The sequence below is a fragment of the Coenobita brevimanus genome, chromosome 33 (assembly GCF_032717465.1).
Source record: "Coenobita brevimanus isolate Jiangsu-jjx chromosome 33, ASM3271746v2, whole genome shotgun sequence".
In the NCBI taxonomy this organism is placed as follows: Eukaryota; Metazoa; Arthropoda; class Malacostraca; order Decapoda; family Coenobitidae; genus Coenobita; species Coenobita brevimanus.
In genome coordinates, this window is record NC_136986.1 from 7,836,971 (window position 1) to 7,854,813 (window position 17,843).

A 17,843-nucleotide genomic window follows, 5' to 3' on the forward strand; every position below is an offset into this window, starting at 1 on the left:
AATAGGCTACTTTTTGCACAGCTTTCTCAACCTAGACTGAATAAGGAAGTTTGATGTTTTTACAACATTATCACGCATGTCAACCAATTATCGCCTGTTCACAAAGTCTTCTGTCTGAAGAAATCTTTGGATATCTTCAATCTGTAGAGATCTTTGGAAAGGAAAATCGCGTATTTATGGTGACACTTTCCCCCTCGAGGTGGTTTAAAATGCAGATGGAATTAACCTGAATTAAGCTCCTTAGCGGCTTAAAACCTCAATCTGAATATCTGTAATCTGAGATTACGCTGTAATTCAGGTTTTAAACAGGGGAGCGGGTTCATAACCTAGACTAAAATTTGTGACATAGAGATTAAGGACATAGGTACAGTGACAGAAAAGAGAGGTCAATGTGTTTAAACAATGGATAGATGTCTGGTAGAGGGAGAGAAAGAGTTTCGTGCTATGAAAACCTTGATATTGAACAGAGATCTGAGTATTACGAAAACTGAAATCTATCATGAAGGCGTTTTAATGTTTACGTTAATGAATGTGTGGGATACAACGGTGTGGCTTGAACAAGAAGAGTCAATAAAGAGGGCAAAGGAGGTGGAAGTGTTGTCAACTGGCTGTGGAGTGCATTATGGTTCGTGAAAGATGTTTGGTAAAGATGTCTCTGGACACCTGAGTCCAAGACAATGTAAAATGTATTTTGATGGAGTGGTTAAGTGGAAAGAATGACTGTAAACAGAATGGTGCAGAGGGTATTTCGGAGAAAGTATGGAAGTAGGAAGACGCGTGATAGGCCAAAAAGAGGGTGGATAGTTGTGGTAAATGGGTGTGTGTATGTACGGTGATGTATGGGAACTGACTAAGGATCAAGTTGGTTGGATTGTATGACAAGGGGAGTCATCGGAGTGTCTGTAACTGACAGGTGTATGAAACGTGTAAGCGAAGGTTTTTTGGCTGTGGGGTGAGTCACGATTCCAGGATTTTGAATGGTGTGTGTGTGACAGTGTGACCCATTCCGTGGGACAGGCTCAAGGTTAGTCCAATCATTTTTAAATGCTCTCTGGACAATACTCCACTTTCTCCTTGGGCAAGAGACGAGGTATGGATGATGATAATGATAATGATGATGATGATGATGATGATGATGATGATGATGATGATGACAGGATCTCGTGGGTCGTACCCCGTAATCAGCTTTCTCTTTTTTTCTCTAACACTAGTTCAGTTGTGGATGCGGCTAATAGAGATGTGCTTTGTGTTGCTTATGTTAAGTATGTTATTATTTTTTTTTAACAGTATGTAAATTTCATACAATCTCCAGCCGTGGAGCTGGGATATGCAGTTTAGCTGCGACTATTGTAAATATAAATAAATGAATAAACAAATAATTATATTCGAGTTCATATATATATATATATATATATATATATATATATATATATATATATATATATATATATATATATATATATATCATCAGCCGTTTGAGTGTCCACTGCAGGACCGGCCTATCCCGACCGAAGTGGGGACGATACAGCCAATGTATCTACCAAGTGGCTTATGCTGTCAGGTAGAGATTGTATGTAGGGTGAGAAGTGCTTGTAAGTGTAATTGTACTGTTGGAGTGGCTTTTGATGTGTGTGTAGTCTGTGAACTAAGTGTAATTGGCCGGCGCAAGCCAACTGGGTGCAAGCATACTTTATAGTATGCAACACTGGTTCAACCACAGCATCCCTTGTGTCCGCCAATGCAGTACGTGGCCCGAAGAACGCTTCCAAAGTTTATTACACTGGCTGGGCGCGAACCCTCGTTCTTCAGTGTATGAATATGCACACTTTACCACTGTACGAAAGAGGCTCCATATATATATATATATACATATATATATATATATATATATATATATATATATATATATATATATATATATATATATATATATATATACATATATATATATATATATATATATACTGTGTGTGTGTGTGTGTGTGTGTGTGTGTGTGTGTGTGTGTGTGTGTGTGTGTGTGTGTGTGTGTGTGCTACCAAAGAACGGTGTTCTTCAACAAAAGGGGACACGTGTGTAAACCAACGGATGAATGAATAAAGTGTTTAAGTCTTTCAAAATGAAAAGCCTTTCCCTCATTTGTATAAGATCAGACTCTTCTCTGCGTTAGGAAGTGATGGAACTCACAGCCCTACGGATAGCAGACTGCATTTCTAACCACTTGACTAAAGATTGTACACCACTACTCTAAACACTTGAATACCACGTCCTTGTAAAATTCAGATTTTTGGGATCAAACTCTTGTCCCTTTGAACAGCCGACAACTTTCCTAAACTTCTCCACAGTTTTCCCTACATCAGTTCTCGGGTCATGGTTTGTTCTAGCTACCATTGAAACCATGTTCTTGATGGCATGGGGATCTTTGTAGTACCTGTTCCATAAGGGTATTGTATATGGCACCTTGATTCTTGTGTACGTTGTTTGTATGATGGTAATATTGCCATAGATTGCATCAGTTTTATACAAGATAAATTAATGACTAAGGAAAAGGTGTTGTGAAATATCCAGAGGTACTTACAATACGACCCTCATGTCTTCTGCATCCTCCTCCGTCAGGTCTCTATTTCTCATGTCCTTTACATGTGTAGCCTACAAATAGGGTGGTCAGTTGTGTAACGACTTGACTAAAATCAGTAAATCCATTTCCTAACCACTTCAAAAACAAATAAGCCGACGACTTCTTTAACTACTTCAAGATAAATAAGCAGACCACTTCCCTAACCGGTTGTCCACTCCTGCAGCCTCAGCCTGTACCTTGGCGGTCAGTTTTCACTTCCCTGCCCGTGTTGTCCCTCATCGTGGTTCACTTTGGACAGAGCTGGGGATTCTACACTCTACTCACCGAGCTGCCCACCTACCTCAGCAACATACAGCACTTCGATATCAAGGGGGTTAGTAAAATACATACAAGCCTACGATTGCGTTTTCATTTTGTTCTGACGGTTCTCTAACCCTATCCATCTTCATTGATGACCCAGTGTAATCAGACTGGATGGTCGAGTTATCTTGTAACCAAGAAAAGCATTTCGTATCTAATAGCTATAGTTAACAAAATTTTATGCTACTGCAGCATAGCTCTCCACCTTTGGGAGTGGCCCAGTTATGTACAGTAAAAATACATTGATTATAACCCTGGTGAACAAAAATACAATTACTTCATGGTTCTGAACAGAAATGGTCTAATTCTAGGGTAGTCGAAGGTGCTGAACTCGAATATAGTATCAGTAAGGATGTATCAGGTCCGGTTCTTGAAAAGCAGTCATAGGATGTGACTCATGCATTTGTTTGTTTAGTTCCATCGATTAAATTTGTATTTTTGTTGCAGGTTACATGTAATGTTTCCAGTTCTATTCTTTCAGAAATTCTTAGTCACTTTGACAGTGGTGAAAGATGGAACACCGCAAATGTGTAAACAATGCTGACCATTTTTGTTACATTTGTGCAGCGTTTACTCCGGAAAGCTTCAAGAAACCCATCACAAAGGCTGTTCGTGTGATCTACAAAAGCTACTTCTAATGTCCTTTGGGCGACCGAGACAAGAAATGGGCACCTCACATAGCGTGCAGGTACTGTGTCAAACACCTGAGTGAATGGATATATGGAAAACGAAGTTTGGGTTTGCCATTTGCAGTACCAGTGGTACGGCAAGAGCCCAAAGACCACAGCAGTAACTGATACTTCTGTCTCACGAACATCAAAAGAATAACTGTCAAGACACGAGCCACAGTACAGTACCCCAATACCGCTTCTGCAATCTGACCATTGCCACACAGTGCAGAACTACCAGTTCCAAACCCACCTGATGAAAACAAACTAAGCAGCGAATCTGATTCCAGTCATAGCCCCACGAATGATGACTACCAGGACGACTCTGGCAATAGTGGGCCCAAACCTTTCAACCAGGGAGCCCTTCATGATCTCGTAAGGAACCTTGATTTGTCTAAAGAAAAGGCAAAGCTCCTGGGATCACGACTGAAGCAGCAGAACCTGCTGGAAGATGGAGTGCACATCACTATGACACGTCATTGGCATAGACAACTGTCTGTGTTTTTCAAACTGGCAAACAACCTTTGGTACTGCGATGACACGGTGTCTCTCATGCAACAACTCTGCAAGTCCGATCCATACAAGCTGGATGATCGGAGGCTGTTTATAGATTCAGGAAAATACGCTTTGAAAGCAGTCTTCCTACACAACAGGAATCAGCTTCCATCCATGCCAATAGCACATGCAGAGAAGATGACCGAGAGCTATGAAATTACGAAGATTGTGTTTTCCGCTATCGAGTATGAGAAGCATCAGTGGAAAATAAACAGGGACCATAAAGTGATCATTCTACTGTACTTCTGGGCCTTCAGGGCGGTTTCACAGGCACATGAGCTTTCTCTGCTTGTGGAACAGCAGAGCTAATGCCGAGCACTGTGTAAGGAAAGAATAGCTGGCAAGACTAAAAGGTGCACCCAGAAGGTTCAACTGTCATCACAAACCCCTTAAGGATCCAGAAAACATATTCTTGCCTCCACCACATCTCAAGCTGGGCTTGGCGAAAAATTTCGTAAAAGCCATGGATCAAACGGGTGCTGGGTTTCAGTACTTGTCTATGAAGCTCGGTGGCGTGGTATCCGAAGCCAAGTTGAAAGCAGGGGTCTTGAATGGTCCTCAGATCTGTGTGCTGGTTATTGATGGTGACTTCATCAAGGCATTAAACCCACCGGAGTGGGAGGCATGGGAATCATTCGTGAATGTCTCACAGAACTGCCTTGGAAACCGTCATGCAGACAACTACGAAGATATTGTGGCAGGCATGTTACGGAGTTATTAAGGTCTGGGCTCAAGGATGTCCTTGAAGATTCATTTCTTTCACTCCCACCTCGATTTCTTCCCAGATAACCTCGGAGACATCGGTGACAAGCACGGTGAAAGGTTTCAACAAGACATTGCAATAATGGAGAGCAGGTATCAAGGCCAATTCAGTCCCAACATGATGGGCGACTAGTGCTGGGTGCTACAACGTGAAGAGAGTCAGCTGAACAAGCAGAAAAGCAAAGTGCAGAAGTATTTTTAGAACGTCATTACTTGCTAATAAAATGTGCATTGGACTTCCATATTTTTGTACCATAAATCATCACAGTTATTATCTGTGTGTGCCTCAATATATGTTATAAGGTTGAGACGAGTCATGCCACACTGAATATGTTTTCAGTCTGATGTTCAAGTCCGATAGCGCAAAATGAATATCAGACTTGAAATCAGTGCCATCAAATTAGTCAGGGACACATACTCACGTATGAGAACCATTTTGGCTGTTGACCAATTGTAGTGGCTTGATTTTTCTTCTTACTGCCTGATATTCCTCTTCAAAATACTACTTCCTTTTCTGCATCTGCTTTTCCTGCACTTCTTTTTTCATCTACGTCTCTCCAACTCTGTCTTATCCGTTTCGCTGATCTACTCTTTTCCCACCTGTCACGTTCTTTCTGCTTGTTTGGTTTTAATGGACTTGTAGAACAAATAATGATCTTTATTATCAGTCAGTCTTTGCGGCTCCTTTCTTTGCTCAGTCTACCGTTTGCTTTCCGTGTCATGGCGTTTTCTCTGGGTTTCACTTCTGAGATTCTGTAAAGGAGCTAGGATGAACCAACCAGTTGTTATGCGCTCTGTTCCTCATTGCAAGAAGGGTATATATGTCCTCGCATTTTCATCAAACCTGTCTTTATGGCAGCGAGTGGAGAAGCTGGTATTTCTTCTGCAGTGCTTTGGAGCAGTGTCTTAATGTTTAGCCGTTCTGCATCTAGGTTTGTTGCGCTGTTGTTTGGATCTAGTTGTGGGAATTGAGAGTTTCTCTGTAATAGTGCTGAGGAACGTATTACACGTTGCCAAATCCTTTAAGTTACTACAGTTCAGTTTCTTGATGGATGGTCCGCAATGCACTTGTGGGCATATGACTAACTGCGGTTTGGTGACTATAAGTTTATGGTATGTGGAGCACTCAGCACCTCTCATACCTAGGGTAACAAGAACTCTTCGATCTCGCTGCCGTACAATGACATAGTCAACTATATGCCAATGTCTAGATTGTGGGTGCATCCATGTGGTCCTGTGTTAATTCATGAGTTGAAAGATGGTGTTGGTGATGACACCAACACCATTTTTCAACTCTAAGGCCACTGCTGCTCATTTTACCAACACCATGGCAGCCTATAATGTCTTGCCAGAGGTGATTATCTTTTTCTACTCCTGCATTAATATCTCAAAGCAGAATCAGTTTGTCATTGGGTGGTAGTGAACGAATGGTAGCATACATAGGAACATTTGACGGTGTCCTCAGAGTCAAGCATTGGGGCATAGGCACTGATGAGTGTTGCATACTGGCCTTCAGAAAGTGGTATGCACCAGGGTATCAGCCTCTCTGAAATACCCATAGGCACTTCTTGGATCTTCTGTAGAAGGTTGCACCGAATTTGAAAGCCAATGCTATGGGTTCTTCTTACATTCTCTAGGTATCTCCTCCAGAAACAGCTTTTTTATGCTAGGAAGAAAGAACCAAAGGTCACGAGCCTGCATAACTGTTCCTTCCAAGACAAAAACAAAATACAAGAGAGAACCAAAATCAAGATCCGATCATTTCGAGATGCCTGGACACACTGCGTTTGAAAGACTGGAGATCATAGCTATTAGGAAATACAGACAGAGGGAGACAGTTCCAGAGTTGACCTGTTGCATAAATGAAGGACTGTGAGTAACGGTTAACTCTTGCATGAGAGAGTTGGACAGAAAAGGGATGAGAGTTAGCTGCTAGACGGGTGATATGCGCCTGTCGTAGAGGTGGAGGGATGCAAGCAGACAGTTCAGAGGAGCAGTGACTATTCAAGTAGCGATAGGAAAGAGATAAGGATGCAACACTGCGGAGAAGAGACAGAGGTTGAAGGGAGTCAATAAGAGGAGGAGTGTTAATGCGACGAAAAGCCTTTGACTCTACCCATTTGAGAAGAGCTGTATGTGGGGAGCCTCCCCACACATGAGTTGTACTCCACACAGACCCGTGTATAGTCAACAATTGTGCAGGGGTAAAGAAGAAACAGAGTCGGCTTAGCACATTCAATCTCTTGGAAGCAGATTTTACAAGAGATATGATATGATCTTTCCAAGATAAGTCACGCGTGAATGAAACCCAAAGCATGTTCAAGGACGATTCAGGATTAAGCTGAAAATTATTAAACATTAGTGGGTACACCTGTGGTTGATAAGTGCAAGAACTGAGTCTTTCAAACATTAAAAACAGCAAGATTATTTGTATCCCAGTCAGAGATACGAGCCAAGTCAGACATTAGGTGTGCCATAGCCTCATCCCTTGCTAATTGAAATAACTACTGAGGTGGACATTGCGGGAACTGTATGGAAAGGTGAAGGGTGGAGTCATCAGCATACAAGTGGATAAGGTTAGATGGACAGCTTAGAAGGTCATTGATGAATAGAAGGAAGAGAGTTGGTGATAGGACAGAGCCCTGAGGAACACCACTGTTAATAAGTCTAGGAGAAGAACGATGGCCGTCTACAACGGCACTACAGAACGACCAGAAAGGAAGTTATAGATGAAGGCACAGAAAGAAGGATAGAAACCGTAAGAGAGCTGTTTGGAAAATAAAGATTTATGTCAGACTCGATCGAAAGCCTTTGAGATGTCAAGTGCAATGGCAAAGCTTTTGCCAAAGTCCCGAAAGGAGGATGACCAGGAGTCTGAAAGATAGGTGAGAAGATCGCCAGTGGGGCGTCCCTGACGGAACCCATACTGACGATCAGAAAGAAGGTTGGGATAGGAAAGATGCTTTAAAATCTTTTTATTAAGAATTGACCCGAAAGCCTTTGAAATACAGGATGTTAAAGAAATTTGACGATAGTTAGAGGGTTGGGAATAGTCACCCTTCTTTGGGACTGGCTGAATGAGAGCAAAAGTTCAGGAAGAAGGAAATGTACAAGTTGATAGACGAAGGCAAAAGAGTTTACCTAGGCATGGTGTAAGCACAGAATCACAGTTCTTGAGGAAAACAGGAGGGACTCCATCAGGCCCATATGCCTTGTTAGTATTAAGGCCTGTGATGGCAGAAAATACATCAGCTGAAGAAATTTTAATGTCAGCCATGAGAAGGTCAGAAGGGGGAAGTGATGGAGGAACAGCAGTGGAATCGTCTAAGGTGAAAATGGAGGAGAAAGTCTGAGTGAGGAGATCTGTTTTATCAGTAGAAGAAATAGCTACAGAACCATCAGAGTAGAAAAGAGGAGGGAAGGATGATTAGGTAAAGTTGTTAGAAAGGTTTTTGGCAAGGTGCCAGAAGGAGTGGGAAAAATTCGTGTTGGAGAGTTGAGAGCATTTAGTACAGATGACATCATTTTTAGCAGAGCAAAGAACAGACTTAGCATGATTCCGGGCAGAAACATAAAAAAAGATGTGATTCAGGGGTGGGTCGGCTCTGGTACCTTTTATAGGCCCTCTACTTGTTGCGGACAGCATTAGAACAAGCGTGATTAAATCAAGGCTTTCTTGCATTAGTCAAAAGATATGAGAAAGGAATGTATGCTTCCACGCCCAAGAGAATAACCTCTGTAATGTGCAAGGCACACTCAGATGGCTGTCGGCCATGGAAGGAATAATCATTCCAGGGAAAATCAAAGAAGTACTGCCTGAGGGCCTCCCAATCTGCAGCTCCAAAGTGCAACAGACGACATTTCTTTGGAGGGTCCACAGACCGCACTGGAGCAATAGGACAGGTTAAGGTAATAAGGTTTTGATTGGAGGAGCCCAATGAAGAGAAAAGATTAACAGTGTAAGCAGAAGGATTAGTTGTAAGGAAGAGCTCAAGTATTTTGAAGCTCTCTCCAAGGTGGTCAGGGATACAGGAAGGGTGCTGTACAAGCTGCTCTAGGTCATTAAGGACAGAAAAGAAGTAGGTTTGTTCACCAGGTGGATCAGTGAAAGGAGAGGAGGGCCAAAGATTATGGTGCACTTTGAAATCTCCTAGAATGGAGATTTCAGAGAAAGGAGAAAGGACAGAATGTGTTCAATCATAGAAGTAAGATAGTCGAAGAATTTTTTATAGTAAAATTAGGGGATATGTAAACAGCGCAGATATATTTATTCAGAGAATGACAGGAAAGCCGAAGCCAGAGTGTAGAGAATTCAGAAGAATCAAGTTCAGGAATCTGAGAGCAAGATACCCTTCTCCTGCTTCTAATAGGTTGCCCTCTCCTGAGAGGCGAGTCTCAGACAAGGCTACAATGTCAGTTTTATATGTCTTCATGGGCAATAAGAATGGGGAATAAGAATGGTCTACAGTGTGGTCTTGTATGGTGGTCAGTACCAATCAAGGTTCATATACTCCAGGCAGCAAGAGCCAGAGGGATTCTTTTGGTTTTTCGACCGCATTGTGGGATGCCTTGACAAACGTGTTTATCTGCTCAGGTGGGTGCAGAGCAGCAGGTGTTTAGGTTTGCATTCCCAAACCCTTCCCATCAGGGGTAAGCAGGTGGGCCTCCCGTTTCCGGCTGCTTAGTCGCACTGGATGCTGCTGAAAGCATGACCTGCTCCTATGCCATCATGCCAACGACCACTGGGACAATGCTGCCTATGTGCAGGACTCGAGCTAGCGCCACCACATGACACACTACACACCACAGACTAACACATCTCACACTGTCATACCTGACAGTGTCATACCATACACTAACCCAGTGCACACTACCAGACTACACTGCCACACCACACACTACCGAACTACAAATTGCCACATAAAACTAACTCACGATGCACCAAGCACTACCATACCACACATCAGAGGAAAGTGGTGCCAGATGGCCCAGGTGGGTAATATGGACCACCCATAGCAGCAATGGTAGTAGCTGCTGCCATCTGTTGGTAGCATCATGTAACTAATTTTCCCACCATCAGCAGTCTTGAGAAAGTTGCCTGCATGAACGCCACATTCTGATTGTTCGTGAGAAATTTTTAATTTTTGAACATCTGATAAAAATTAAAAGAAAAACAATGTTTTGTAAGGATACAGTGCATATAATTTCAAGTAATTTTGCACGATTACCCAGTTGTAGTGTGTGATTCGGACTGACAAATGAGGTAATTATTTTCCTGCAAATACTGTAGTTGGCGGTGAGGTTTGTTTACATTCAGAGCACCTAAGGAGCAAAACGGCCTACTTGCATATGGGGTAAAATGAAACACTGCCATTTTACTTCTAGGTGGTCCACATTACCCATCCATCATGTGTGATAATACCAATAAATTTTATTATTTGTATTTTGCTTTGATAATTATAACCTGTTGTACCTACCTAGAGCACTGCATTATAATACTCTTCAGGTTTTTAGAACTACTAATTCCTTGAAGTGACCATGCCTCGTAATTATGTAGGAAAACAACCAGGCAGTCATGGACCACCGAAGCCATGGGGTCTGCCCTCCAAGCCCTTGCAAACGGTGAAATGGAATTAAAAAAAAAAAAAAAGCGGCTGATCACTTCGGTGTTCCTAAGCCAAAGCTGAAACAGAGACACGAGAATGCGAACAAGGTCTCCAAGGAATCATCAAAATCTCATGATAGATACGAGACAGCTTTTTCAGCGGAAATGGAGAGGTACCTTGAGCAGTATATCTTACCTGTGGAACAGATGATGCTTGGTTTGACCCCAGCAGAAATATGTTGGCTGGCATACCAGTTTGATGAGCAAAATCATACCAAGCATCCATTCAAAAATGCAATTGCTGGAAAAGACTAGTTGAATGGGCTTCTTTCACGCCATAAAAATTTCTCCATTCGCCAGCCTGAAACATCCTCTGTAGCATGAGTACTTGGTTTCAACTGCACATCTGTCAGCAGGTTTTTTGAGAATTTAGAGGCTCTTATGGAGGAACATAAATTTTCACCCAACAAAATATACAGTGTTGATGAGATTGGTATAATGACTGTTCAGCCTCGACCGTCAAAGATCATAGCTCTACGAGGTAGGAGGCAAGGTGGTTCCCTCACATCAGCAGAGCGTGGGGATCTTGTGGTGACAGAAATGTGTATGTCAGCAACAGGAGAGTTTGTATCACCCGTGTTCGTGTGGCCTAGAGTCAGGATGAAGGCTGAGCTAATGGTTAGAGTTCCAGCAGGTTCAGTCTATGCATGTCACCAATCAGGATGGATTGAAACCGATATCTTCACAAATTGGATGTAACATTTTATCAGGATTCTGGAGCTTCCAAACAAAATAAAGTTCTCCTTATACTTGATGGACACAAAACACACACACACAACCTGGCTGTAAGTGATATTGCAAGAGATAATGGTGTATATATATTGAGTCCTCCTCCTCACTGCACACACAAGCTGCAACCTCTAGATGTTGCAGTTATGAAGTCACTTTCTACATAATAGATTCAAGAGGTTGAGCTTTGGTTGAAACAGCGTCCTGGAAGATGTGTCACAGTGTTTCAACTAGCCACTTCGTTTGGAAACACCTCTCCCAAACCAACAACGGCCCAAAATGCAACAAATGTCTTTAGGAATATGAGGATTTACCTACTAAACCGAGACATTTTCGAAGATCAAGATTTTTTCCTTCCAGATGTAACAGACCAAGATAAACCTAGTTCAAAAGATAACCAGCACCCTGTCAATGTTAGAACTACACAAGAACTTCCAGATGATCCTCGAAGGTTAGATGGCAATATCCAAGAAACAAATTGATGTTCAAAGACCTGCTGAGGCCACAACATGTGATGCTTATAGGCCTACAGCACAACCAGGTTTTGACAAAACACCTGCTACTGCTAGAATTTCCGTCAACATTTCTCTCTTTGAAATAAGTCCTCCATTGAAGGCAAATCGAACATTCGATTCAAAACGAAAATCAGTGAGAGCAGTATCAGAACACATAACATATTCCCCTCACAAACAACGAGTGGTTGAATCTCAAAATGGAAAGACAAGAGCTGAAGCAATAAAGGGGACAAAGAGGAAGGTTATGTATAAAAAACAGCATCAGAAGGCAAAGAAAGCAGAAAGTTCAAGAATTACACAGAAGAAAGAGAATGGAAAATGAGTCTCGACAACACCTCAAGATGAGTCAAATGAGTCCGAAAATGAAGACGACACACACTGCTTTTACTACACCGAACAAATACAGCAAAACATCAGAAGGGTGTATTCATTGTTCTTCCTGTCTATTTTGGGGACATGATGACTGTGCGGGTGTTGATGAAGATGATGTAGCATTTGTGTGCGAAATTTGTAAGCCTACTTAAATGCACCCTTTGTTTCTGAACTTTCATTTTAGTTTTCACCATGGAATAAGAAACAACTTTGAGCATGACCATTCATTTTAGTTTTCTACATAAAATAAGAAAAAATACTGATATTCACCAGGTATGATACAGGCATAACTATTTTGCATTTAATTATACAAAAAAAGAATGATCAGGAATTTGTGCTATAAACTCTAATGAGTATTCACTGAATTTTATGATTATGTTGTTTTGGGTGGGCAGAATCATAATAATGTCACTTAGTTCTTTCCAAGGAACAAAGCAAATGTAATTTTATGTCTTAAAAATACAGTATGTCTAGATGTTATTTATCATCTCCTTATCATGGGGAATCATTTTACCCCGCAGGTTAGCGCCATTTTACCCAACCCGTTGTACAAAATGGCCCACCAGCATGTGTCATTTTCTTTTAAATCTCGCAATGAAACTAATTTGATTTTATTATTACAAGTTTATAGACTGGAAAACTAAACACACATCATTAAAGTGCCATCAGTATTTCAGTATGGACATATTAGGTACTCAAAACATGGACTCCATCCTTAAGTGTGCCTATTACAAGAAACATTAAAATACCACACACCACCACACCACACATAAACCACAACACACATAACTATACCACAAACTACCACACCATACAATACCACACCATACACTGCTACACCATACACTACCTCACCATACACTGCTACACCATACACTACTTCAGCAAACATTACCGTATCATACCACACACTGCCACACATAATACTAACAGAAAAAATACAGTCACCTCCACACACTCCCACACCAAACGCTGTTCTGTAAATTACTTACCAGCGTCATTGAATCACAAACATGCACCTCCAAGACTCACACCATCATCACCTCCAACTCTAAACACATGCCATTCTACAAAGAACAAGCAAACATATTCGTGAACCACCGCACAAACATGTTATCTAACACCAAAACGCACTGAGTCTGTAAAACAACCCTCTCAGCATAAGGAATCCTTTCTACTCGATCACAGTGCAAACCCTTCACCCAAGAACAGACATAAAATGTTATCAAGAAAACAAAGAACTGAACAGGCATAGAGGAGGATGGAGTCAGCAACCTGCAACTGAAACATTTAGTACCACAAGGCATTCAGGCCCTTACAAATATCAGCAACTACTCAACGTACATCTGAAAACTTGGAACAATTCACTACCTAAACCAAACAAGGACCCAACACTCCTTTCTTCATACAGTGCCATAACACTGCTTAGAACACCGTCCAAAGTAAATGAACGACCTCTTGCACCTTCACTACACGGACTAAGAGCACTACACTCCACAAACCACTTTATGATTAATTTCACACAAGAACTAGATGGCATCCAGTTCCTGACACCCGCACAGCGCAGTCTCGCAAGAAGAGATGTTAGTAAAGCCTTCAATGCCATCGCCTGACGAAAACTAATCACCAAGATATACAACACATACATGGAGAACAACACCAAGTGATGGCTTGGCAACAATTTACCTGGTAGATAAGCACATATTACATTCCGGGAAAAGTTATCAAGAACACAAAATTTCCCTAACGAAACTCCAGAAGGCTCGAGTCTCTTATCCACTCTCAAACTGTACATGCATGATATTTCCACTACCTAACCATCTGCAAACATTGCCTTTTATGCAGAGTACATTACTGCTACAATCACACACCAGTGCAGACAGCCTATACATTGCAGCAGGATTATCTCAACACACTGCAGGATTGGCTCAAAGAAAACAGGCTGACGAATTCCCCATCCAATTCCACCACCACATTCATCACCAAAAGCAAATGTGAACACAGGTACTCCCCTCACATCATTTTAATGATATACGTATGCCACACGCCCCCTTCGCTAAGGTCTTTGGAGTGACTTAGGACACCGGACTCACTTTCAAGGCCCATGTACTTTTCAAGACGTCAAGAGACTGTGCACTCTCAAACTCTTTGCACTTGGGCAGCTACAGGGCAAGACCTTGGGCAGCAAAAAGAAACACTGTTCTTACTCTACAAACAAAACATTAGATTAGTGATGTCCTATGTCTCCCCAGCATGGGCTACCGTCCTATCTCATACTCACTACAACATTTTGTAAACCATATAGAACAATGTCTTACGCATCACCATTGGCTGCACCAAAACCTTACATCGCCTTAACATCCTGTGTTTCAAAAGTTTTTGGGTCAAATCTAAATATATATATATATATATATATATATATATATATATATATATATATATATATATATATATATATATATATATATATATATATTAAAACACTTTTCCTATCACGACCTTCTTTCTGATCGTCAGCATGCGTCCGCCAGGGACTCTTCCACAGTAGAAATTCTCATCTACCTTTCAGATTCCTGCTCATCCTCCTTTCAGGATTTTGGTGAAAGCTTTGCCTTTGCAATTAACATCTCAAAGGCTCTCGAGTGAGCCTGGCATAAATATTCAATTTCCAAACTGCCCTCTTACTTTTTTTTTTTTTAATGTTTCCAGCTCTGGGCATAGGCTTCACAGCCTGCTACCAAGGCCCAGTAGTCTTCCTACATACCATACACCTCTACAATTACATGTCACCATGTCAGTGCTAATACCCACCGTCCATATTGAATACAAGATAGGGCTGTCTCATACAGGACTGGTACATTGGTATTAGTGGGGGTATTTTTACGACATGTCGGCGGGCCTTCTGGTAGATCAGTAAAGTCTGATTTTATGAAATTCAAATCCTTAAACTGTTCCCTGCCCCAGAGGGGATTTGAACCTGGGTCCAGCAGGACTACAGGCCATCTCTCAACCGACTGAGCCACCGCCTCCCCCTTCTAACCGTGCCTTCATCTCTAGCTTCCATTCTGGTCTTTCTATAGCTGCTGTTGTAGATAGCCACCGTTCTTCTAGAGTTATCAGTAGTGGTGTGTTCCTCACAGCCCTGTCCTATCACCAACTCTTTTCTTTTTACTCATCAATGACGTTTTAAGCTGTACATCTAATCTTATCCACTCATACACTGATGAAACCACCCTGCACCCTTCCATTCGTGTCCTGCAGTATCCATCTCAGCAGTTACTTCAACAAACAAGGAATGGGACTATGGCATACCTAATGCCTGACTTGGCTCATATCTCTGATTGGGGTAAAAGTAATCTTGTTGTTTTTAATGTCCCAAGAACTCAGTTCTTACATCTCTCAACCTGACGAAATCTTCTGTAGCACCTTCTAATAATTAACAATATGCAATGCAATCCTGCATCATCTTCAAACATACTTGGGGTTTCATTTAACTTGGAAAGATCACATCACCTTTCTTGTAAAATCTGCTTCCCAGAGATTAGGTGTGCTAAGTCGGCCCCGTGTCTTCTTTACGTGGGTTATATTTGCCCCTGTGTAGAGTACAACTCTCACGTGTGGGGAGGCTTCACACATACAGCTCTTTGCAACAAGGTGGAGTCAAAGACTGTTTATCTTATTAAGTCTCTGAGGGGCCGCAATCAAAACCTGCCATTAAGCCACCCTTGGCGAAACCCGGTTTTGTGGTATATATCTAAAGTAACCCTTCCTCTATCATGTAGGCTTGGATGAAATTATTGTACTGTGTATATGGTCAAAATCCCTATGAAAAGAACCTGGTGTGTGGAGAGAAGGATGAGAATAATAGAAAACGCGACCGTCAGTAAAGTTCCCCATTCCTCAGCTGTCGCTGCGCTAGCCAATGCCCCTGACAATGATGGGTATTGTAGGTAAGAATACAATTATTCTGTGTTATTATCATCATTATTGTTTATGGTGTGTATATTACAATGTTACTTTTATGTTTTGTAAAGCATTTTGTGCCACAGGAAGGAGGCAAAGTTCTTTGTCTGTAGAGGGTTTTTGGAGAAATACGGTAATACTATTATTCTGTTATTATTATTATTATTATTATTATTATTATTATTATTATTGGAGAGGAATGAAGTCACAGAGTGTGCAGTGAGGTTGGATGGTGAGGATATGGAGAATGTGAGTGCATTCAAGTACTTGGGTAGTGTGATGAGTAAGGATGGAACTTTGGGGGATGAAGTGCGTGAAAGGGTACAGCAGGGAAGGAAGGTTGTTGGTACACTGAAAGCAGTGATGAGAAATAGGGAGGTGAGTATGGAAGTTAAGAAGTCACTGCATGATAGTATTGTGATCCCTACCCTGACGTATGGAAGCGAGGCATGGACCTTGCAAGAGGGAAACAAGTCAAGAGTGAGAGCAGTGGAAATGAGTTACTTGAGAGGAGCATGTGGAGTGACGTGGAGGGACGGGTTGACGAATGAAGTGAAGGAACGCTGTGGGGTGGATGTGGATGTGGTTGAGAAGATTAGGAGAAATACACTGAGGTGGTTTGGACATGTGAAGAGAATGGAGAATGAAAGACTGACTAAGAGCGTGTATGTAGGTGAGGTGGAGGGAGGGGGAGAGAGAAGTAGACCGAGGATGAGGTGGAGGGATGGAGTTCAGAGGTATATGAGGGAGGGGGGGGGTTGGGGGGAGGGTAGTCAAATGGTGGGTGACAGAGCGACTTGGAGGCGTTTTGTCTGCAGCCACCCTTTGCAGGATTAGGGCGTCGGGCTATAGATAGATAGATAGATAGATAGATTAAGATAGATTATTATTATTATTATTATTATTATTATTATTATTATTATTATTATTATTATTATACTATTCCATTATTGTTTATGCCGTGCGATACAATGTTACTTTTATTTTCATTTTGTGCCACGAGACACAGGCATGTTCATTTGGGTAGACAGAAGGGTTATCAGGATAATAATGATACTATTCTGTTTCATTATTATTAGTATTACATTACACTTTATGCTGTATGTCTACAATGTTGCTTTTATGTTTTTATAAAGCATTCTTTGCCACGAAATGCAGGCAAAGTTCATTTGGGTAGATAGATGGTAAAAGGTGTAATAATATTATTACGATTACTATTATTATTTTTATTATTATTACCATTATTATTATTAATTATTATTATTATTATTATTATTATTATTATTATTATTATTATTATTACATTTATTGTCAATGCTATGTGTTTACAATCTTAATTTTACGTTTTATAATGCTTTTTTTTTTTTTAGTTTGTTCCACAAAATGCATGCAAAGTTCATCCTAAATTACTATTAATAACCATAATCAAAACAAGCTAACATACAAACAATATGGTCAAAAACACATCTATAACGTTATCTACACGTTACACACAGAACAGTACCAAAATATGAAGTCTGGCACAAACAGAAAAAAAAGTTATGGTTGCGTCAACATTCGGTAGGTTGCGGAAACTTGGTGAACTTTGACTGCTTTTTTGCGGTGAATTGTACTTGTGGCTCGTAGGTAGGTATTGACGCGCGACATTATCTCTGATTAGAGTAACAGTAATCTTGTT

The 17,843-nt window shown here is 41.2% G+C and overlaps 1 protein-coding gene across 1 annotated transcript in view; it reads left to right on the forward strand.

The window, feature by feature from the left end:
* Positions 1–17,843, forward strand: part of LOC145395783 (putative inorganic phosphate cotransporter) — a 90,946-nt gene that overhangs the window by 61,395 nt on the left and 11,708 nt on the right. Inside the window, exon 6 of the mRNA XM_080269320.1 lies at positions 2,800–2,949. Within this exon, the coding sequence (XP_080125446.1) occupies positions 2,800–2,949 (150 nt within the window). The remainder of the gene's footprint in view (positions 1–2,799; positions 2,950–17,843) is intronic.